Source organism: Toxotes jaculatrix, chromosome 2 (assembly GCF_017976425.1).
Source record: "Toxotes jaculatrix isolate fToxJac2 chromosome 2, fToxJac2.pri, whole genome shotgun sequence".
Lineage (NCBI taxonomy): Eukaryota > Metazoa > Chordata > Actinopteri > Toxotidae > Toxotes > Toxotes jaculatrix.
This window is the reverse complement of record NC_054395.1, coordinates 3950264-3974268: the sequence shown is the minus strand read 5'-3', so window position 1 is coordinate 3974268 and position 24005 is coordinate 3950264. Positions and strand designations below refer to the sequence as shown.

Sequence of the window (24005 nt, the reverse complement as noted above, 5' to 3'; positions counted from 1 at the left end):
TACTTTTCATCCTCTGGGAACCATGAATGTCTATACAAAATGGCAGTCTGCCCTATGGCTGCTGAGTTACTTCAGTCTGGACCAAAGTGGTGGCTTGACCTGACCATCACAGCGGTCAATGTAAATTATATGTTATTCTATATTGATATATATTTCTAGTAAATAGTGACAAAAATGTGACATAAACACTGATTAAAAAAATAGGATGTTATGTGAAACACGGATTATGTTGCATTCTGAAATTAGGTGAACTGATTTTTATCATCTGACATATAGGATATCATATGCGTGTCTGTGTATATATATATATATATATATGTGTGTGTGTGTGTGTGTGTGTGTTGGGGGGGGGGGGGGGGGGGGGTTCTCTGCTGGGGGCAGTGGGGAGGATCTGCCCACATGCCCCTGAAAAGCTTCCGGCCGCGCCTGTCCATGGAACATTCAGACGGGATTAAAATCACTGCTGCCGATACCAGTAGGATTTGCCTGTTTCCGACCGTCGGATGCTGCGTTTACTCCTGAAAACCTGCCCAACATCCAGCTCTCCCTGCCCCTGGATACAGCCGCGCTACCACCCGCCAGCGACACAGCTGCATTTAGGATATTTCCACCCACCATGTTATTCCACATATCTGCCTGTCTGTGAGACGCCTAGCCGCTGACGGGCTGCGGGACAGAATGGGAATTGGCGTCGGTGTCATCCCGCAGCCCAAACCTGCCTGTCTGCCCGGGGCTTTCTGGCCTCGGTGCGTTAGCTAGCTAACAGACTTTATTATTATATTTTTTTAAATGTATTTTTCTGACTAGAAGCCCTTGGGTTGCTTCGGCATGCTAAAGGATTTCACCAACAACAAACATGAGTTTTCTCGCGGCTTGACTGGAACAATGCGAAAGGAAGTGCGGCGGCGGATCGACAGGGTTTCCGAAAACTACAAGCAGGAGATGCTCCACAGGGCGTCTGCTGGCGTCTGTCCGCGCCGAGAAACTATGACTTTTCACACATGCCACCACAGGAGACTACCGCTGGATGTTTATGAGAATTAAAAGACGAACTGACACCAGACACATCACTTAAAAAAAAAAGAAAAAAAAGAAAAACAAAACCCTATGTGAACAGGGAAACAGGGATGAACCCACATTCTGTGCTGTCACCGGGACTCGGGATCTACTGGCACGAGCTTCTGTGGAAAACACGGAGACATGACATGCACAAGAAAAAAGAGGAAACGCAGCTTTGGCTTCTTTAAAGTCCTTGTCTTTTGAACGAAGTCCGCAACAGGCTTTCCCAAACACCTTTTCTTTTCTTTTTTTTTTTTCGGAAGCCGTTAACGCGGTTGTCAATGCACCGCCGCCGCGCGCTGCTGTCTTTCCTATTTACCAGTGGTTTCCGGTTATTCGTTTTTCTGTGGGAACAGCCAGGTGGATCAGAGGACCCTGTTGTGTTTCATGTACACTGCAACAGAGGGCCTGCCCGCCTGCCGTAGTCTGGAGGACGAGCAGCCCACACAGCAGGTAGGCACCACAACGCGACTACCATTTTGTAGAGCCTACAGAACGTCAGGCTGCCTGCCTCTGCATTCCTGCATGCCGTTTATCCCAGTGTGATGCGCCCGTCTAGCATCCTCCCGCAGGCCCAGACTATTGCAGCTCACAGCCACTGTGTGCCTTTTGTCTGCCTGAGCCAATACGCGGGGGGTGGGGAGGAGGGTCATCTAATGAGGGGCCGCATTATGTAGAGCAGATCCTAACATTTGATGCATCATAGCAGCACACGATAAATCTGTTACAGGGTTTCCACCAGCTCCAGGGCCTTGCTCAGCACTGGGACAAGCCAAGTGATTTAATATCATTTGTTGTAATGTTCCCTCTAGAGAACATAGCGCCACCTCTTGCAAGGAGCACAGGCTATGTGGTGTAGGATTAAAAAAAAAAAAAAAAAAAAAAAAAAAAGCCATCCAAGACTGCAGCAGCAGCAGCTGGTGGTGGTGGCTCTCCAGTCCTCAACGGACCTGTATATGCTCCATGTGAGGAGGCCTGATGCTGGGCCCCCACTGTCGGAGACCGTCTCTTGTCTGCATCTCATCCAGTGAGCTTTGTTGCCTCCTCCCACCGACATCAAGCCAGAGGTATTGGGCTGCTGTTGCTACCCAGTTCCTGACAGTGACTCTGCCCTCCACCGCCAACCAACTTCCAGCTTTGCAAAGCCCCTCCTTCGAGACACGCAGCACCCTCAGTTCCCCCACAGCTCCCAGCCTGTGGAGCTGCGAGGGCTGCGGCTCTTAAAATGACCCGATTAAAAAGCATGTGAAGTGGAAACTGATGAAATAATTCGGTGTTTTCACTCGTCCTGTGAAGGAGACTCTCCCTCGTCTTCAAAAACAGCTGATGTGACACTACAACTGTCAACATGAGGATGAATTATTCATTCAGACATTCATTGTCCATTTTACAGTGGTTTCAGTCTTGAAAAGGTAACACCAACATCCACCCCTGTTTGTTTTCATCACTATTCTTGATCTTAGAGGGCTGATTCACCCAAATTACTCCACAGCCCCCACTAGCAGCTGCATGAAGCTGCACTTAGGTACGGTGGCTCTTAGAGCATGCTAATAACATTTTACAGGTAATGTTTAACACATCCACCTTGTTAGTTTAGTGTATTAGCATGCTAACATTTCCTAACTAGTACTAAAACTCAAACCACTGACAAAGTGATAAAAGACTGGGTTTTGAAAGACATTTGTCCAGTGAAAAGCTACCTCTAAATATCTGGGACAGATTCACCAGAGGGAAATGAGGAAATATGTTTTGTAGTTTGGGTGAACTGTTTGGGTCAACCTTTAAGGTTGAACCATTACCTTTAAGTCCCGACTTGCTACCCATATAAGCCCAGCAGTCTCTTCCAAACAAAAAACACTTCTTTATTTAAGGTCCACCCACTCACTTATTTTTCAGCTTTTAAGTGCACCTTCATGAATTTATGAAAATGAGTTCAGTTGTCACTTACAATTCCAGCTGCACTGAAGACAAAAGTTGAACAATCCATATGACGCACAGGTGAAACAGTTTCTCAGGGTTAACAGCAGCCCCAGTGCGGATACCTGCAGCTGAGGTTTTTATTTACAGTTCAGCATCTGATTCTATCCCATTCAAAACACCCCCAAGACGTATGCGTTGTTCTCAATCAGGCCACATTGTTGGTCATTTATACTCCCCCCTGCAGTAAATATGTTTGCGTTTGTTCATTTCCTTTGTGAGAGCGACAGTGAGCTGCGCACTACTGGAGCTATATCCAGTAAGCTCTGTTTCTGCTAAAATTAGGAGGCTGCTGCTGCGTAATGGGATGGTTTGCAGTGGAGGTGTCTTTGTTAGATGTGAGTAGCAGATAACTAAGTCAACATGCTTCATGTTATTCTCGAGCTTGGGTGCTTATCATGGTGTTAAGGTTAACCCCTGTTTGGGAATATTTAGGGCCCAGATCTGCGGATGATCCGGGTGAGCCAGCCAACATGAATGAAGCTGTGGGGAGCATCTGAACAAATAATCAGCACAACAGGAACATAGTCACCCTGCAACACCCCCAATAACTGAGGTGATGTGGTGATCAGGTTCACTAGAGCAAAGGATGACCCATTACTTTTTGTTTGTACTTGTAGACAAAGGATTTCATTATTCTGTTTTTTTTTTATTTATCTTCTCTGTTGTTACTCAGGTCTCACCAGGAAATAACTGAGCATGAGCATTAATAGTCAGGGCTGCAGACAGTCTTCTGCTCTGTTATTACTAGGGGTTAGTTGCTGTGTGACTGCTGCAGTGTCTCTCACTTTGTAATGTGGAAATAAAGCACTCAACTCATCTGCTTTACCTTTACAATGCATCTGGAAAACTAAGTTCATACACTCACTGAGCTCTGTGTTAGGAGCACCTAACCTACTTAAAGTCCTGCAGATACAGGTCAGGAGCTTCAGGTAATGTTCACATCAAACAACAGAATGAGGGGGGAAAAATGGCATCTCAGTGACTTTGACCGTGACAGAGACCACGTCAGGTTTGAATGTTGTCAGCTGAGAACAGAGATCTGAGGCTGCAGTGGACACAGATTCACCAAAAACTGGACAGATGAAGACTGGAAAAATGTAGCCTGGTCTGATGGATCTGGACTTCTGCTGAGGCTACAGATGGTAGGGTCAGAATTTGATGTCAGCAGCATGAACATGTGCAGGTTCCACATAGTAAAAATAAAACTAATAATAATAGTTAATAAGACTAGTAATGGGGGGCAGTAGGTGGTCCACAGCAGCAGATCCAGACTCTACAGCTCTGGAAGCAGATGAACCTGCAGAGAGTGACAGGAGAAGAGAGGAGAGAGACAAGAAAGAACAAAACTACAGGAAAGAGAAGAAGCTGAGTTAGTAACGTATTAATGGGAAATGAATCCAGACCCAAACAGGTAGATGGCTTCACAGGAGAGGAGCCTGAGGGCTGAAGGCTTTGCGTCCTGTTCTACTTTTGGAGACTCTAGAAACCACAAGTAATTTCAAGTAGATTCAGGTCTTGAAGGCCAGGTCAGTCTTGAAAAGGTTTTATAGTCTGCACCAGAGTGCGACTGACAGCTTTCACAATAGACTTGGTTTGGTGTGGTGTGTGTGGCGTAAAAGTCCAAGTTACGGAAGCCATTTCAACAAACGGAGACATTTGAACTTCAAAATAAAAGTCAAGTGTTTCATTGTTGACCTGGTATGGTTTGTCTTATGCTTTGTCTTTTTCTGGATATTTCCAGGCTCCTGGAGAGGATCAGGAGGTGAGACGGCACAATACACCAACAGAGGGACCCTGCTCGAAATGGGGCAATGTGGATTAAGGTGTTCCTGTTCCTTGTGAACTGCAAAAAGGAAGCAACCACGAGGACGAAGGAACAGCTAGCAGACGGAGGAGGCGGTGGGGGGGTGGTGGCTTTGGTGCTTGAAGAAAAGGTGGTATGGGTGGGGGGACATTCAGGATGGCCAATGGAAATGAGAGCAGCGAAGGGCCAGCTGGGCCCATGGCAGCAGTGGTGACTACTGTAGGAGGTATGGTAGCAGAGAGTCCTTCCTCTACTGTCTCTACCTACATCAAACTGGTGCTACTGGGGCTGATCATCTGCATTAGCCTAGTGGGCAACCTGGTGGTGTCTCTGCTTGTACTGCGGGACCGGGCCCTGCACAAGGCACCTTATTACTTCCTGCTGGATCTGTGCCTGGCGGACACCATTCGCTCAGCCATCTGCTTCCCCTTTGTGCTGGTATCTATAAAGAACGGCTCAGCCTGGACCTACAGTGTGCTGAGCTGCAAGGTGGTGGCATTCATGGCAGTGCTCTTCTGCTTCCATGCCGCCTTCATGCTGTTCTGCATCAGTGTAACACGCTACATGGCCATTGCACACCACCGCTTTTACTCAAAGCGCATGACATTCTGGACGTGTGTGGCAGTGGTGTGCATGGTGTGGACACTGTCTGTGGCGATGGCTTTCCCGCCTGTTTTTGATGTGGGCACCTACAAATTCATCCGTGAGGAGGACCAGTGCATCTTTGAGCATCGCTACTTTAAGGCTAACGACACACTAGGCTTCATGTTGATGCTGGCTGTGCTCATTCTAGCCACACACGTTGTATACATGAAGTTACTCCTCTTTGAATACAAGCATCGCAAAATGAAGCCGGTCCAGATGGTGCCTGCCATCAGTCAGAACTGGACCTTCCACGGGCCGGGGGCTACAGGCCAAGCGGCAGCCAACTGGATTGCAGGCTTTGGCAGGGGTCCGATGCCGCCTACTTTGCTGGGTATCCGGCAGAACGTGCACAACCAGAACCGGCGCCTATTGGGCATGGAGGAGTTCAAAGCGGAGAAGCAGCTTGGCAGGATGTTCTATGTGATCACCCTGCTGTTCCTGGTGCTTTGGTCTCCCTACATAGTGGCTTGCTATTGGAGGGTGTTCGTCAAGGCTTGCACAATACCACACCGGTACCTCTCCACCACCGTGTGGATGAGTTTCGCTCAAGCCGGGGTCAACCCCATTGTCTGTTTCTTCCTTAACAAAGACTTAAAGAAAGGGCTCCTTTCCCATCTACCAGCCTGCTGCAGGACTAAACCTCATCTGCCACGAGAGCCTTATTGCGTCATGTAAGCGGAGATGATGATCTGAACGTGGAGAACAAACCAAGGGCCAACCAATAGATGTTGTTGTGGGAGTGTTTGCTTAAGTTATTATGGTGTTTGATTCAATGCAAGCTCAGCCTGGACCTACAGCGTGCTGAGCTGCAAGCAGCTCAGCAGCAGTGGGTGTAAACTAGTGAGCGTAATGGTAAAGCATGTATTTCCATCTACCAAGCCCCTTTTTTCACTCCAAACAGCAGCATACGTGGAGTCAGACGACTCTCAATAACGAGAAAAATACTTAATAACAGCAAAACATGCAAATAATAATGCAGTCGTCATGGAAACCAAGCCAGACAAATAGCCACCAACAAATCCCATAAGCTGCTTCAGAAAGAATGTCAGAAATGACTTGATAAGGATGTTTGAGTTGTTTGGGTGACGTTAAAAAAAAAAAAAAACAAGGGAGACAAAGAAGCTACGTTTCTAGTCTGAATCTAAATTTTCTGAACATGGATCAGTTAAACAAACCAGATAATGTTATTTGTATAGTGACAGCGTAGAGACGAGAACATGATGTTAGAGGGATGCAGGTTTGAAGCTGGGACGCTGGCGGTCATGGGAGGCATCTTAGCATCTTTTATTAAAATTTCATTTTTAGCATTTGACAACATTAATTAAAACCTATAATTCCAACGATCTGTGAGCACTGTACACTATATCCAAAGACAGTCTCATTTTGTTCAGTTATTTACTCATGAAGAGACACAAAGAATCAAGGTTAATCTTTTCTAAGCAGTTACCTCAATGTATGAAGTCAGTTTTAAAGTTAAAGGGAATGGGTTGAAATCATAAAAGAAATGATGTCACATTCTGGCTTTAAAATCAAATCTGTTAAGTCTTTAGAAGGGGTGGGGGGGGGCGCTTGAATGTGGCTGAGCAGCCTCAAAAAGTCAGGTTCCTGAATACCATGCTGGGATCCAGTCCTTTGACTCAAGGACAAGTTAGATGGTTTAAACGTAGGTTTGTAATGAAACAGAATTGCTCCAATGAAAGCCCTTCACTGAACAAGGAACATAATGTTACTGTTTCTTTTGTCTGAAGCAAACACATCAGTGGCAGGACCTCCAACAAAGTTCTGCACACCATCTTTTATAACGATGACAGTGATGATGATGATGATTTCCTCTGATCTCATCTTTGTTGAGCAGTTATCCACATCTGCTGTTTTTCAGTCTGTCATGCGACTGTGGGCTTTTAAGTAAGATGATGATGAAAAGCTTGGTTGAGCTTGGTTCACAGTCAGGTGGAGGTAGGCAGAGGAGTTCTCTCACTAACAGCAGCTTGGTCTTGGCCTATGCTTTGAATCTGAACACAGTGCCCAGTTGCATAAAATATGGCAGGAAGTAAAAACTTTCCTCACCTGACCGGAGCACTCACATGTGATGCAAGACTGAGGATATGTTGGGAATATGTTGGCCACCAACTGCACTTTATTTACTTTATGCTGTCCAGATGTTTAGAATGTATGTACTATAGTTGAAACTGTTGTGGAACAGCTGTAAACAGCTACTTTCAATGGAAAGTAGCTAAAACCTGCTCAAAAACTCATGTGGCCAGATGACATAATACACTGATTAGCATATTTGTGACATCATCACGTCATATTTGCATCCCGCCTGGTTTCAGCTCTTTCTCCGCTTCTCTCCTCCTCTCTGTGCTCACGTATACAGTCATTTAACTCAGCTGAATTCACAGTGAAGCTGTTCTCTCTGACACGTTTCTCTGTTTCTGTGTCAGACAGTGGAACGAGTATGAAACAGAGACTGAAACGTGGCCCATTAAGATCCATGTTAACCAGCAGCCACCTCCAAGTTGCTGCTAAAACCCTGATTTTTCTTTAAACCATGACTTCGTCTGACAGAATCACCACAAACGCCAGTTAAAGACAACAGTTGTGCTGTGATTTCAGATAATATGTAATGATCAGTCAGTGATAAGCACCCCCTGATGACATACAAACTCTTCTCTTCAATGTCTTTACAAAAAAAAAAAAAAAACACTCAGCTGGATGACCAGTGGTGTAACTTCATCACTCAGTCAGTCAGTGACGGACAGTCACATTTAAAGTGTAGTCCAGCCAATAATCCAATCACTGAGTACCCCCACTGTCCACCAGAGGCGGACCCGTTTTGCCAGAGATGATCTTCCATCATCCTTGCATGTGGGGCTGATGTCCACCACCTCCTCCTCTCAGTGAATGTACACACACCATTTCACTCACAGTCATTTCAAAGGGTGCTGCAGTGTATTTGTTACCATGTTAATCATGTGACCTGTAATTCCCACAGAACGCAGGCAGAGTGGTTTAGCAGTTTCAGTTCACATAATTTCCTTTGATTTGGACTCACTGTCTCTTCAAAGGTCAGAGACGTCAAGACAGTTTTCCACTGGTTGGCCAAGCAAATTTGAAGGTCGGAGTTCAAAACACTGAAACTCCAAAATTCAAAAGATTTGTGTGGATCTGCTGATTACAGCACATTCATTGAAATTTCACCCTAAAATGTAGCTGCCTTGGTAAAACAGCCCCCAACTGACAGTGAAATGCATTAATCATGTACTAATAACTAATAATTAACAGTTCCTACTTAAAAAAAAGAAAACATGGCTCTTTGAAACAAGGGGGTAAAGAACTGGGTACCTACAGGAGAGTTTAGGAAAAATGGTGTGAACAGCCTTGTCTCCGAATAATTCAAGTTTACGCTCTTGTTCCTCAGAGCCTTGCTTTCTTCTACTGTACCTACATTTAAGTTCCAGTCAGAGCTGGTCAGTGTTTCAATTACTTATTACGCCAAAGTAAAACACACACCGCAAAGTAAATGTAAGGATTTGAGGACAGAATGTGGCGTGACGTGACTGACAGGAGAACGAGTGCAGGATTTTCTTGTACCGGTCTTCTGGCCACACCGGTGGTGTAGTTTCTGTTGTAGACAAAACCTAATTTGTACTGGATTTTCTTGCCTAAAGGACAAGTTACATCTGTAAAAGAATGTTTACTGAGTAAGTAACTGGGCACTGAGAGTGGGCACAGGCCAGACGCATGAATTTCCTGTCGGCTCTGAGTCAAACTATCTGGATTCTTTTGATATTGGCGTTACTGCTGTAAAATTGGGGGCAGGGGTTGATGTAGAAGCCTTAAATCTGGAGTCAGTACCAACTTGATCGTCAGATCTTTCAGTAGAACCTAAGTGAAGTGAGATCTAAATCGTCATCATCATCATCATCCTCATTTCACCCAGAGGACAGAGGGGATGAAGATGCAGTAGAAGGCACATCTGCCGCTTTGTTTTTGCACAAATCTAGTTAAATCGATCTTTGTCCTTTCTCTCCGAAAATGATCTGTAGCTTGAAATGGAGTTGCGGTGGAAGTAAAAGGACAGGGCGCAGAGATTGTAATTTGTCAGAGAATGTCGAAAAAACATGACGCGGTTTGCTAAGATCGAGGGGAGGTGGTCCCTTTTTTTTTGGGTGGGGGGGCGTTGAGGTGCCCCTTTTGTCTCTGCCGTGGCATATGTGACACACCCAGTAACAGCATGCCGCAGAGTTGCTAATCTTAGTTTTATTTTCCAGAATTATGGCCTTACTTCATCAAAAAGAAAACTAAACTATATTTAAGAAAAAAAAGTCAGACCAATGCAACAAAGGTTGGAGAAGTGTGTCTCTTCTGTTCACTAAGAGGAAACAGGACACTGTGTACACTACTGACATTTGGAAGACTTGTTGATCTTCCCATCAAAACCTGGAGGGACTGTGGGAGGTCATGGACTGTTGATGGGGGGAGGCGGGGGAGGGTGGGGGGGGGGGGGGGGGGGTGCAGTAGAAGGAACTTTTCTACCACAGACTGATGATCTGAGTGAACCTGGCTCTGGATTTTTGTGGAGTAGTTTTGTTTGTTTTGGGGTTTTTTTTGTTGTGTTTTTTTTTTTGTCTTCTCTGAAATCACCTTAGGGAATGAAGGGGGGAAAAAAGAGAGGTCTTTCCGTTTTCATTTCTGAGACAAAGCCAGAGGAAGGTGTGGATTCACAGGTTTGATGCTGGAGAGGCCTGACAGTGCTTGTTCTTTTTGTTTGTTTGTTTTTTTTTTAGTTGCCTCAGGCAGATTCTCTTTTGTAAATTTTACTGTGACCTCTGTACTATTTAGTGTGTATTATACTGACAAGCAAACTAACTTTGAAATGCAACGGAAGAGTTCTTCATTGTATTTTTACTGTGACTGTGTGTGCGTGTGGGTGTGTGTGTGTGTGTACTATAGCGTTGACATGGATGACACAGCAAGGGATGAGAAAGCAAGAAGGAGAACGCTGAACGATACATTTAGCATTTTGACGATACCATTACTGCAGATGCTTCCTCAGTATTTCTCATGTTTGACCCTTTTTCTGATACAATGATCTGAATGTGTTTTCAAACCAATGAAGTTTTACTCTAAATCCCTCTTTAAAAAAAAAAACTCATGCTAAGATTATTATTAATTGGGTTGGAGTTTTTTTGTACATATTTAGGGACAATGAAGGTTTAAAAAAAAAAGAAAAAAGCATCCGGACAGGCCAAACATGACTGCGTACGCTGGCGTCTCTCTGAATGTTTCATTGAAGAATTAACAGATAAAAAATAAAGTGTGTTAAACGACAGTTTTCATGATGATAAATTACAAAAAAAAACAACAAAAAAAAAACCCTGTATATACAACATTTGTACATCAGATCAGCAGAATGAAATGATTCAGCTTGGGTTTCGTCTCCATCGTCCCACCAGCTGGATATCGCAGTCTGAAAGGTCCAAGAGACACGAGGAAATGATTGGACAGGTTGGAAACAAACAGTTTATAGACCCACTTCCTGCATCAGTTTCAACTGCTAGTTGCTAGTTTGTTGTCCTTTTAATGAGGGACTGTAAGTCACATGTAAGGCAGACTTCCTTTCACTTTGACCTCCTTACAAACTAAGAACCTGGATAAACCGTTTCCAACCTTCCTGATCAACCACTCCAGTTTCTCTCTCGTCAGACTTTAGTTGCAGCAATGTTGCTGCGTTCCCAGACCTAAGAAGTAACCAACAGTCATGACTGCTCAAATTACAGGAAAAAAAAGTAATAAAAACCCAAGTTCTAATTAAGTGGAATTATCCTTTAATGTTTGCCTTTTGTCTCAGAGGTTTAGCTCTAAAACAGCCTGCGTCACACCGGAGCATCACCAACAGTGGCCAACTGCCACAAAAACATACTGAATCAAAGTGAAGGTTTTATTCTGACAGAAGAATTTTTGGAAAACTGATCAAGCTGATTTCCCAGAGGAAATCTCATCTTTCAGGACTTCCAAGGCTTTGGAATTATGATGGCCGCCATTATAAACGTGCCTCTTTACAGAAGCCAAACAAAGTTGAATCTAGTAGTTGTAATAATTCCACTGCTTGTTGCCGTGAATGCTGGTGGGCCTCAGCCTTCAGCGGTAAAACAGAGCCAGATACCAGTTTGATGACTGAATGTCCAGATAAGTCTTCAGTGGTCTTGCTGTGTTACTGTGACACAGTAAGTACCCACAGTCACAGTCCATGTCTCAGATGGGGAGGGGGGGTGCCTGGCCTACGAATCCTACGTAAAGGGTTTCATTTTGAAAGTCTTAAAGTAGAACAACGAATGTGGAAGGTAAAAAGAAAATCTCATCTCGTGCATCCTGGAGTCAGACATCACACATCAGAAATTTCCCAAGGTTTGAAGGATGTGAAAGGAATTTGTCCTGACTGCTGAGAATCACGGAGGCAGGTCAGACATTCCAGTTCCCCTTTGTTCTGTATTTCTTTTCTTTCTTTTTTTTAAAGTGGTTGAGCTATTACGCATGTATCTGGCAATTTCTGATTTTTGTTGTCAGTTTTGTAATGAAAATAAATTTCATTTGAAATGATTATTATTAATAATATTATTATGATTATCGTTCTCCCCCAGAATTCCCAGGTGTGGTGTTGTGTCATATGTTTGGGAAAAGGATTAATGATGACAGTGCCATTGTTCTGGTTTATAATTTAAAGGGCCAGTTCACCCAAACAACAAAAAACAGACTTACCTCTTACCTGGAACCAATCCCAGCAAAGGAGGGGGGGCACACACAGGTCTCCAGTCTATCACAGGGCTGACATACAGAGACGAACAACCATTCACACCTATGGACAATTTAGAGTCACCACTGAACCCAGTCTGCATGTCTGTGGACTGTGGGAGGAGGCTGGAGGGAACCCACACAGGCACAGGGAGAACATGCAAACTCCACACAGAAAAGCCCGGGTCAAAGGACTCGCACTCTGGTCAGATACTGAATAGGTGACACTGATCTTTGATCTTAATGCCCCACCTGGAAACTGTGGTGACTGTATTGATCCTCTGAGTTTCTGGGTTGAGGATTTAAGTCGACTATTCAACTTCCTGCGGGACTTAAAAATTGTAGTCCCCATTGTAAGACATCTGAGCCTCTTTTCAAGTGTTTATACCTGCGTTGTCAGGGATACAGAGACCAATTCTACTTTCTTTGTAAAACTGAAACGTCTCTAGATTTTAATCACATCTCAGAACTTGGCCAAGTAAAACCAAAACTACCTGCATGGCTCAAAGTCTGGAACATTCAGACTTTCATAGTTTACAAAAGGGCATGGAAACCAGAGACTTCCTGCATCGTACAGATAAAAACCCATCCAGCCATACACTCGTACAGCCTGTGCAACATGTGGAAACGGTCAGCTACAGCCTGCAAACAGATATGGTTTATAATCAGCTTGTTTCTATGTAAATTTCTCATGCGTTTTCTGCAGAGAACATCAATGCAGGGAGTGGAGGGTGTGTTTTACAGAAGAAGGGCTGTGACGCTGCGACACGTTGAGCCCGTAATGTTGATTTAAATAATTCAGACTGCTGAAGTCTTATATTAGCTTCACTAGAACATCCCCGTCTCTCTTTCATTTGGCATTAGGAAGGAATTTCTTTGCTGCCAGTATAAAGAAAAGGTTCGGGAAAAACTCGAATCTGTCTTTGGAGCTATTCAGTTGGTGTTTCCCATCACTAAGAGGATGCAGACATCAGACAGCACATCACTCAGTCCAGGACTAAGGGCTCCAATCGTTTCCTGAAAACACCGTCAGGCTTCATTTGACCCAGACACCAGCCATCTGGCTGATGTGGCTTATTTACCTTCCAGTGACATCAGCCACCTGTGTCTCTTCACTTGGAGCTCACAAAGTCCTGATCCTCCACAAATCCAAAGCAATCCCTGGCACACAAGCTGAGGTGGATGGCAGCCACTCTCACAGTTAGATGGTTGGCTTTAACTGAGGACGCTCTGAATGCCGCTCTGGCCTACATGCAGCACTGACAGGACCAACCTGATTTACAGAATTAGGCCAGAGTCCAGTGTCATGACCCCCCTCCCTTCTTTCATGCTAATTTGACTTACTCTTATTTTACTTCAAATAACAGTGTTTATCCTGGTTCAACACTTACCAAAAAAAAAAAAAAAAAAACTATGGAGAACCCCCGTTACATATATTGTTTACAGAGACCCAACATTCCCCCATGAGCAGGCAGCAGCAAGGAGAAACTCACAAGGGAATACAACACAGTGCAGGATCCACATAAAGATGTATAATGATAATAATAAAACTATTAATAATAAGAATGAAAATAAGATGAACCAAATCCGTTAATACGGGTAGAAGGACCCGTATTAACGGGTCCTTCTACCCCAAATCCAGGGGACCCAACAAACACAAGAGTCCTTGGATGCGGTGTCCAACAATGCAAGCAGATTTAACTTAAATCTAAAAACCACCTAGACACCACCTAGAGGCCAATATGCAATACATTTTGTACAGAACCTCAGCGTAGATCGGACTCACAGCCAAAAAGGAGTTTTTTAAAAAGTAGGTTTTGGGTGTGGGATTTATTGTAATAATGTGGGCGTTACCTTGATTACAGCACCACCTGCTGGTGGACGTATGTCATTTTTGCTGTCTTGACAGGCTTGGATCAATTGTGGCAGTGGGTGTTGAGCAGGATCATGGGGGGCAGTAGGTGGCCCACATATCCAAACTCTACATCTCTGAAGGCAGATGAACCTGCAGAGAGCGACAGGAGAAGAAAAGAGAGAGAGATGAGAAAGAACAGAACTACAGGGAAGAGAAGAAGCTGAGTTGGTAACGTGTATTAATGGGATATGAATGAGGAAAAGATGGAGAGAAAGAGAGAGGAGGAGAGAGGAGCTTCCCATTTTACTTTTGGAGATTCTAGAGACCAACAATCTGCGTTCTGGGAGGACAACTTTGAAAGCCAGGAGGAGGATTCTGGATTTTTACAGGGAGCCAATGCAGAGAAGCTAACACAGAACAAACATGATCTGTTTTCCTGGTTACTCAGTCAGTGTTCATGCAGCAGCATTTTCATATTTGGTATTTTTCACCTTGGTGGAGGTTTCACTTGGTTTGTTTGTCCGCAGAGTTGTGTAAAAAAGCACTGAACCGATGTGCACCAAACTTGGTGTAGGCATGGGGAATGGGCCGGGGAAGAATCTGTTCAATTTTCAGTGCAGATCAAGGGATTTTTCTTATTACTTTCCTTAACACCTGAGTGCCATTCTAGTTTATTTCTGTAGAACGTAGGTAGTTTTTTTTTTGTCATTGCTGTTGCATTTTATGACTGATATCACAGTTATGAATAAGTTTCAAAAAGTGAGGAGGAGGTTTCTGAAGTTTAGCTGATAGCAACCAACAGAGGTGAGACAGTGATGGTTCGTACAGGTCGAGACATTTCTTTGCTGCAGGCCTGGATTAAAACCTATCGTCTCAGGAGAATTACTTTGTGGCATGTTTAACTAGATCATTAAACTTTGTATGGAAAAAGTCTTATTAGACATAAACATGTTATTGAAATGTAACGTGAAGAACAAAAAGAAATGTGTTCTTGTGTAGGAACAATACCAACATGAATAAGCAATACAGGTAGTAAACACACCTGCTTCAGATTCGTTCATCAGTTACTCTGCACATAGAAATCTAAATGCAAACCATTGTGCTCCTTAATATAACAGGAGGAAGTGAAAGTATTCAGCTATTGTTTTTCAGAAGCACCATCTAGTGGCAACATGTGTGTGCACACTTTGAAAGTGAGGATTGAAAAAAAAAAACAAAACAAAAAAAAAACCACTCAGCTCCATCCTGCACATGTAAAGTTACGTAAAACTGCAAAAATAAAAGCATGAAAGTATCACTGAACTTTATAAGTATTTATTTACATAATTTGTGTTCTCCACATATAGCACACTGATTTAAAAACAAGTACTCATACCTAAAATGTTTAAATATATACACTGTAAAATAATCAGGTATCTGACCACAAACATATTTTACAGAAAGGAAAGCTAACTTAAAAGGTCAGTTTATCCCAATCACCAGAAAAAAAGAAAAAGAAAGAAAAAGAAATCACCTGTCCCTGATGGTGTTTGATAGTTCCACCTGCTGAAAATGGTAAAAAAAAAAAAAAAAAAAGTTTTTCTGTGACTGAAGAACTAAAACATATCCTGAAAATGAATTTCTGTGATGTCCCCAGCCTTCCAAACACAATGAGCAGCAGTGTTGGCTCAGCTGATGCCCCGTTTCCCTGCAGTTGGTCTGCAGGTTCCAGTTCACTTCATAGTAAGTTACATCTCTGGGGAGGTCAAAATGATGTGCTACGTGTTGATTGAGTGCTGAGAGCCAGTTAGAGATTCTACAGACTTGCCTTGAAAAGAGTTGCTGTTGCTTGTTGGATCGGCAGACTGTGGCGAAGGCCATCTGTTTCCAACAACAGACACTCAGCTGATGGAGAGAAGACTGAGAGGCAGTGGGACGCAGCCAGGTGGAGAATGTGACGGTGGATTCTTCACCTTAGCTTCAAGAGTGGACATTAAAAACAGCTGGAAACACAGACATGGAAATGAGGCAGCACCACTGTATGAACCGGTTCTCCGAGCATCAGGAGCATGACGAAACACACGTGACAAGACCGAAGGTGAAAGAAATAAAAAGCACTAGAAGTTACATAACAACTAAATCTCAATTCAGAGAAAATAATTTCCCATTTGATCCTGGACAGCTCGTTCCTGCCCAGAGACAATGAAAGAGTCTCTGCCAAAGGACAACATGGACAACAAACTGGATGACAGTGACTGGGGAGATGTGAATGGTGATGACAGGAACTTTGGCTGCAGTTTTTCAGCTGTATCATTTTATTAAAACATGGCGACTGTTCTGTCCCAGAGCCTTCGGTGACACTGTACAAGCATTCGATTAGACAGATGAGTCTTAACCATCCATCATTTCTTAGAAACTCAACAAGTTGACAAGAAAGATGCAGCCAGACGATCAGACAGATTGGAAACACAGCAACGGCTTATCAAGATTATTTAAAGTCATTTAAAGGTCGACCTGCAAGTGTGAATCCTGCAAGTCATTACTCACTCAAACATTCATTACACGACAGTAAGATAAGTAGGTCCAAGTTGAAGCGGGAAGTGGGTCTGTGACAGTTTGAGTCAGAGTTTTCCTGTTCATCTTCTAAGTTTGTGTTTCTAACCTGTGTGATCGTCTCATATTTCTTGACCTATCAGACTTTTTTTTTTTGTTTTTTTTTTTTAAGCTGTGTTCCTTGATCTTAGGCGTTGTCATGAGTAGAAATAACAGACTTAAAACCCAAGCTTCATGAGAACAGAAAAGGTTTCACTCTGGTACTGCACATTCTGTAGGGACGGAGCAACATATTTTAAATGATTGGAAGCACAGGAATAACGCACTGATGGTGGGTCTTCAGTTTGCTGGAGACCTAGAAGCTCTACATTCTGTTGAGGTAAATCACATATATAAAACTTTTTTCTTTTTTTTTTTGACTTGGGGGAGTTTTTCATGTTCCCACGATGAAGTTGATGGTGGATTTCAGCTTTCATAAAACCAAAAAGAAAGTTAAAAAAATCATTTAAAAAAAAAAATCTGTACAATTTTCCACATCTTTACACAAATAATTGTGCTGCGTTCCCAGCAGTCCCTTATCAGAACAGGTACTTTCGACAAGAGTCTGATCCACACCGACACTCCACTCGAATCCTCTTCTTTGGAGAGCCGGGGAGTCCCGCTAGACTGAAACTGGAGTCCATTTTGGTGCTTTCTGTATCGAACGGATCAACTGGAAGCAAACACAAGCCAGGTCGGTCAGGGTTCAGTTGAAAAGCCAGATCTTATCCGCTGTTAAAAAAGCTTTTAACTGCTGTGCCTGTAACCATCTCCACTGAAACACAGCTGAATTAGTATCAGTGCTGCTATTTCTATGGTTGTCTGTCCCACTTACAGCCTAGAAACAGTGCATCCTGCAAAAGTGATGAGGTGAGTGCTGCTGTTTCCTTTTTAGTGGCCTATATTCAAATGATCTCAGTCAGTAAATACAGCAGAAATAACCTTGTACTTCATCTTCAGCATCACTTTACACTGAAATGTGACACGTTTGCTGAAGTAAAAAAAAGTCTTAAATGAGGGGAACAATGAACTAATGGGCTTGCTGTGTTCAGCTCTAAATTCATCACAAACTTTTATCTATTTTCATTAAGTTTTAATAAAGAGGGTGATGTTCACTCATTGCTTAAACTAAGCAGAAAACACAGCCCATTAACCACAAACATGTCTTACATATTTACCCAGATATTCACTCAGAGGCTTGTAGAGAGAGAGGGGAAGAAATGGGGCAGTAATTAAGATCATTTTAGTTTAATTAGGGATGTCCAGATCAAGTTCCATGCTTGTATTTACCTAAATGTAGATTTAGTATGTATCTGACACAGACGGAGCGGAATAAAACTGACACAGCTCACGTTTCCTAAGCCCAAATCATCAATTTTTCACTCTTTAATTTTCACTCACATATGCAGAGATGTGCTTGCTTTGCAGCACGCAGAAAGACAAAAGTAGGACAGTAGGACTTCATGCCTAAAAGCCTGTTTAAAGCTTCGTGCCTAGGTTCAAATCTGCTGAATCAATGACACTTACTTTGCATCTTGTAGTCAAAGGTGAGCTCCTCTCCTGCCCGAATAGCCCGCGTTGAAAATAAAGCGATTCTTGGGAGCCTCTCGTCAATGTTGTCAATGAACACGTTGAACACCTGCAGGTTGGGGTTACACTGCAAAAAGAGCACAAGACGTGTGTCAGGGGACATGAAGGTCTGCGTGATCGCAATTTCATCAAGTCTGCAAAGGTTCTGCTCGGACATCTGCGGGCAGCCCACAGTCTGAGCAGGGACTGTCTCCACCACGAATCCAACAAACTGCATATGCGACCGTGACGCAGCAAGTGAAGAGTGTGGCTTTGGACTTTGGCTCTGTCCTCTGGAGTGATTTTCACCAAATAGGGACAAAGTTGTGCCCCTGAAAACTGAATATAAATAAAACTGAATTGAACTGGTACGGTTGTGATGACTTTTTCATGTTGTTCTGCCAAATACAAGAAAAGGAGCTCTCGTTCTTGTTGTCAGGAGGTCACCATGTAGTGCGCATGTTTGGAACATGTCTGTGTACACATACCCCACGACTACAGAATGTATAGAAGCGCATGCATGTGCAAGCCCACAGCCATCCACATCGGCCCAGGAGTATGATCAGGGTTTCATATGGAGCTTGTTATGTCAACAACAATTATGATGAGCTACAAACAAATGAAAAATTGTATGTGATGGTGGAGCTTATTTAATAATTTATCTTACACTTAGCAACACCTTCAGTGCTCCACACCCACATTGTGGAAGCGCTTCGAGTCCAACACACAATCACTGCAGTAACACACATAAAACATGGAAAATAGAACTGGAGCATACGAATACGCTTTGTGTTTATGAGCATATAGTGCAAGTACAACACAAGCCATGACATGGCCTGTATAGACAGGTGGATTGATTAAAATAGGAGTGTAAGTATTCTGTCAGACAGCCATGAGGCTGGCAGCTGAAACACTTGCTGTGTAGAAACAACCAGCTAATTTCAACCAGCAGTGGCTGCAGAACAGTGTCTCTCTTCATATGAAGAGCATAGAGCTGTTTGCCAATTTAGTGTAAAAGACTTGCACACTCTCTCAGCAGTGAAGTAACTATTAAAACTATTCATTAGTCCAACAAAAAGAAGTTATCCTAATGGTTTATGTAGCCCATACATGCTTACATATAAGAATCCTTATTATTATTATTATTATTTATTTTCCTCTTCACATTTTTGTATTTGTTTGATTAAGATCACCAGTTATTGTATCAGCCAGAGCAAACAGATAATTATTGGTTATTGTTGTTGGCCCTTATCGCTACATCTCTACTAAATACATTTAACAAACTGAATGTTTTCTCCAATATCATATATAATTTACCCACATATAAACAATATAATACTATAAAAGGCAATAATAAGGAAGAAAAAGCGTTGTTTTAAAGTTTTGCACACCACTAAATAGATCTAAATAGAGCGCATAGTCCTGCTTCAACCAAGCTGCCTGCTGTTTATTCTGTGCAGTTTAAAGACACTCACGCTGTGGTTGACAAAGTGGGAGATGTTGCCTAGATGAGCAGCATCCACTGTGTACACGTCCTCCACATAGTCCAGATCAAACAGGTATGTAGAGCCTTGGCGGTCGTACACCTGACCTCTCCTCTCTGCTTCATCTGTTGTAATGATCTGGAGGAAATAAGACAGGATATCACTGGAACCACAGCGTTAATGTAATGTGTCATTTTCAGAGACAATATGACTAATTTAAAAACTCAAATAGCCCCTCATGATTTTTACTAACAGTTTCAATATCAGTACACACAAGCTTAGCCCCAAACAATGATATCCGTTTTCAAAAGCTGATGCTGAGCACCACTCATATAAAGAATAAGTGGCATCAGCAAATGCCCAAACATTGACACTATGCAACCTAACTGAAAAAGTACTGCATTATACAACTCTGCCATTAACTATGGCCTTGAGCGGGCGCTGTCTGCTGGCTCCCACTGTGTCCTGACTCTACGCTGACAAGAAATTTTCATATTTGATAATGTTTAAAAAGGTGAATTCATCAACCAACAAAACTGGCACTGTAAAACAGCACCCAATAAAGATGTGCCAGGCAAGTTTTTCTGGCCCCAATCCAGATCTGAGCTCTTTAAAACTGGGTTCCAAGTGTAATCAATTGATTACATATATATCTAACACACTGACATGACAGAGGTACACTTTACATGTGGCACACCTTTTTTTCTTGAGCTCTTGGATTCTGATTTTATTGAGTTGATAAGATTAAATTAGTGATAGCATATTAAGCAAAGTTTAACTGGAAGATGTGACTCCTGACACCGTTTGCTTTGAAGCTAAATTGAGCCAGTGGGAACACAAAAGCATAAAAAAATGTAATGACTATTAGCTAATATATCATCATCAGATTTTTCAAATCCTCAATATCACAGCCATCCCCCCCCCCCCCCCCCCCCCCCACCCCGTCCCTGTCACCCTCAAAGGATAAGCAGGTCTCACCTCTCCTACATACTCCATGACGAACGTGTTCCTCTTGATGTGCTGCAGTGTTCGGACGCCCCACCCCCGGCCATTCTCTGTCTTAAAGATGCACAGGTCGAACTGTATGCCTTTCTGCACCACTCTGTTGGGGCAATCATGGCCACAGCTGCATCGGGTGTTACACTCGTATATGGGCTGTCCAGGCCGGATCCGGACCTGCCCCCTGTCGTTGTAGGCCATGCGGTGCAAGGAGGCCCCAGGGCAGCAGCCATTCACCGGCTCCGCTAAACAGTTCTTACACTCACAACCCACAGCCATCTCATCGAGCACGATGCCCTGGCCTACTTTGTAGTTGTTGATGTAGGTGAAGTTTTTTGGGGGGCCCTCAAAGTCTACTTCGTTCACGACAAAAATGCGACCTGGGTGGTTGCGAGTCTGATTCAAATGGACCTCCCAGCGCTGCAGACTCTGACGGAGTTTGGCTTTCTGAATGATGACTGAGGCAACCTCCTTATCCAGCTTTTTAGGAATGCAGCGTCTGTTGTGGCGCCTAAGCTCCTGATCAAGGTCCAGGTGGAACTGCTTAATCAGTTTTGGGCATCTGAGGTTCCTCTTGGGTTCCCAGGTGTTTTCTGACTCAGGGAACCCCCTCCACTTAACCAGGTAGAACTCCTCCTCCTGAAACACACAACTTCAATTAGGAGCAAAGATTTTTGTTTTTCAGTTTCTAATTGATGCAGCCTTTACCCTGTCAACGTAGAGGACAGATGTTCTAAACGTTAGCCCCAAACCAACAAGAGGAACAAAAAATATGATTACATGATTTATGTTTGTATTCAACAAAATCATTGGTCTTCCTCACCTAATAAATTCCAAGTCAGCCCTTTTCAGAGCTCAGTTTGCTTTCTCCAACGAGTTGAGCGTCTAGTCTCTCTCTGGCTGTTACAGTCTTAAACCTCAAAAGCTTAAACCTCCATGCCTGGCAAAAATTTCCAACCTACACATGTAGGTCAGTTCATTTTCTTTCAGAAAACAAGATAAAGCACTGTAAGTCTGCACTGTGTAATAGGACTAAAACCCTGCATCATTTTATAAAAATCCAGTATCATCATAAAGTAGCCCTGCTTCACTCACACACCTTAATATAAGAAGAAATACAAAAGGAACAGATGCCACAGTGTAGTATGGAAAAAATGTAATTGTCTCAATGTATGTCAACTCTAGTATTAATATTATTGGGAAAATGTTAAATTGTTAGACAAACAGTATGTAGTTTTTTCCTATCCTATCTGCTGCACTGACAGTACATTAGATAAAGATCACAAGGCATGAGAATACTTCTTTACTTTTATTATCTATCTAATAACAGTAAATAGCAGTGTGTTATAAGACAGATTACTTACCTTAGTCTTCTTGTAGTCACAGAGGAATTCCACCTCGTACTCATTGGCGTTGGCTCTCTTCACCCCGAGCTGTTTACAGTGGAGCCTCTCTCTGCGACACTGGGCTTCCAGCTCATCAAAGGACATTTTACACGGCACACTGCAATCTGACACAGCAACTCTCTTTAACTCAGTTAATGTCAAACGCACTGAGACAACAGCAAACCCCACTTAAAAGACATTTAATCTGAACTGGCACTGCTTGTTACTGAAGATGCAAATAAGTGTAACATCATTTTTGATAGGTACTACATTGTCTGGACGCATGACCTTAATTCAGCATACATATAATCCAGGGAAGAACATTTTTATGCAAAAAAAAAAAATCTTAGAACGCTGCTTTCCACCACCAAACACAGCACAGGAGGATGATACAGAGACAGACAAAAGCATGATAGAAGCGGAAAGATTACTGAAATATGTAGCTGTTTAAGTTCACAAAAAAAAACTGGGAGGCAGACACCATTATTCATTTTACTATCATCATTATTATTACTGCTGTTATTATTAATACTACTTGGCTTGGTACTGTCATAATTAATAACATTATTACACCCAAGTGTCACTACTGTCATGACCATTTTAACAAACAGTCTGACTGCTTGAATACAACAGTACGTACAGCTACCCCTGCTCTCTCTCTTTCCTCTCTCTCTCTCCACCCCGAGTGCGGTTCTGTCGGAGGTTTCTTCCTGTTAAAGGGAAGTTTTACTCTCCACTGTCTCCACTTGCTCATCACGGTGGGAACTGTACAATAATCCGTAATATTGTCAGGTCTTGACCTCGCTCTGTAAAGTGCCTTGAGATAATGTATGATTTAGCGCTATAGAAATAAAACTGAACTATTAATCAAAAACGCGTCATAAATATAACGCCATTTAAACATTTAAGTGACGCTGCATGGCGCGTGTAGCTTGTCGAGTACAGTTTTGCCCGCTAAACTACAGCAACTGCCCCTGCAATCCAAAATGCTCGACTAACTTCAGAAACTCATTCATTCGTGCTTCCTACATTAGGTAGCACTCTTCTAAGCTTATGTACAGTTACTCCGAATCACAAGCGGAGAACTACCTCCTAAACGAGCCCAGGCTGAACTCCACAAGAAGCTAACGTTACTTAGTGCAACTAACTTGGCTTCCTACAGTCACCATGATACACAACACCACCGTTGTATTAATGTTATGTGAACTCGAGGACAGGAGAGCGTACATATTCGATGTCTTGAAAGGGATTACAACCGCACTAAACGAAATAACAACAGTAAATAAACGCACAATGGGATATTAAAGCCATATATAGTTCTCATGAGTTACCTTTCAAATTTTCCGCCATGTTTTCCGCACAGCCGCCAAAATAGGAGATACTACACTGGTGGGAAGGACCATGCAGCGGAATACACTGTAGCAGCTGCTGATTGGATGAGCGTCATCTGTCAGTCCTCTCATTGGTTCAAATGCAATAAGGGGAGGGTTCGGTCGGAAGACAATAGATGTCTTTACGTAGTTACTCTTATTCACAAAGAAGTTCCGTAGTTCCGCAGTTACAGCAGTTCGCTCGCTGTCGTGCTACGTATTGTAGACGCCACCAACGTACCAGAGGTATATCACAGAAGCAAGTTAGACTGTCGTAGACCCGAATGGGTTGTTGAGATCCTTGATCTTGCTGAAGAAACCCTTTTGAAAAACCACATTATCAGTCCCAAATAACATATAAGGCTATGCTGTTGCACACTGTTGCCCTGCCGTAATACAGACGACTATTGTCTTAATCCGTTTTTGAATGTAACTTAGTCATCAGGCTTCAGACTATAATTGTTTTTGAAATTTGTGCAAAATTTATAC

At 43.0% G+C, this 24005-nt stretch overlaps 2 protein-coding genes across 2 annotated transcripts; one reads left to right on the top strand and one right to left on the bottom strand.

The window, feature by feature from the left end:
* The first annotated feature begins 4973 nt into the window (after positions 1-4973).
* gpr173 (G protein-coupled receptor 173) lies at positions 4974-6970 on the top strand. Its single transcript, XM_041063541.1, has one exon. It carries the CDS (start codon positions 4979-4981, stop codon positions 6161-6163), a length of 1185 nt encoding a protein of 394 aa, XP_040919475.1. The 5' UTR covers positions 4974-4978; the 3' UTR covers positions 6164-6970.
* Positions 6971-17006: 10036 nt separating this feature from the next.
* LOC121199085 (histone-lysine N-methyltransferase SUV39H1-like) lies at positions 17007-23520 on the bottom strand. The gene is made up of 6 exons (XM_041063555.1): positions 23478-23520; positions 22126-22271; positions 20741-21400; positions 19754-19900; positions 18237-18366; positions 17007-17382 (listed from the first exon to the last, which is right to left on the bottom strand). Exons 1-6 carry the CDS (start codon positions 23494-23496, stop codon positions 17249-17251), a joined length of 1236 nt encoding a protein of 411 aa, XP_040919489.1. The 5' UTR covers positions 23497-23520; the 3' UTR covers positions 17007-17248.
* Between the last annotated feature and the right edge of the window lie 485 nt (positions 23521-24005).

What these genes read in the sequence shown, in the direction of transcription:
- gpr173 (XM_041063541.1), top strand. Translation starts at nt 4,979, where the DNA reads ATGGGTGGGGGGACATTCAGGATGGCCAATGGAAATGAGAGCAGCGAA.
- LOC121199085 (XM_041063555.1), bottom strand. An exon ending in TCATGGAGTATGTAGGAGAG is followed by an intron (nt 19,901 to 20,740) that starts GTGAGACCTGCT and finishes TATTTCCTCCAG; the next exon opens with ATCATTACAACAGATGAAGC. An exon ending in CCCACTTTGTCAACCACAGC is followed by an intron (nt 18,367 to 19,753) that starts GTGAGTGTCTTT and finishes CTCTTTTTGCAG; the next exon opens with TGTAACCCCAACCTGCAGGT.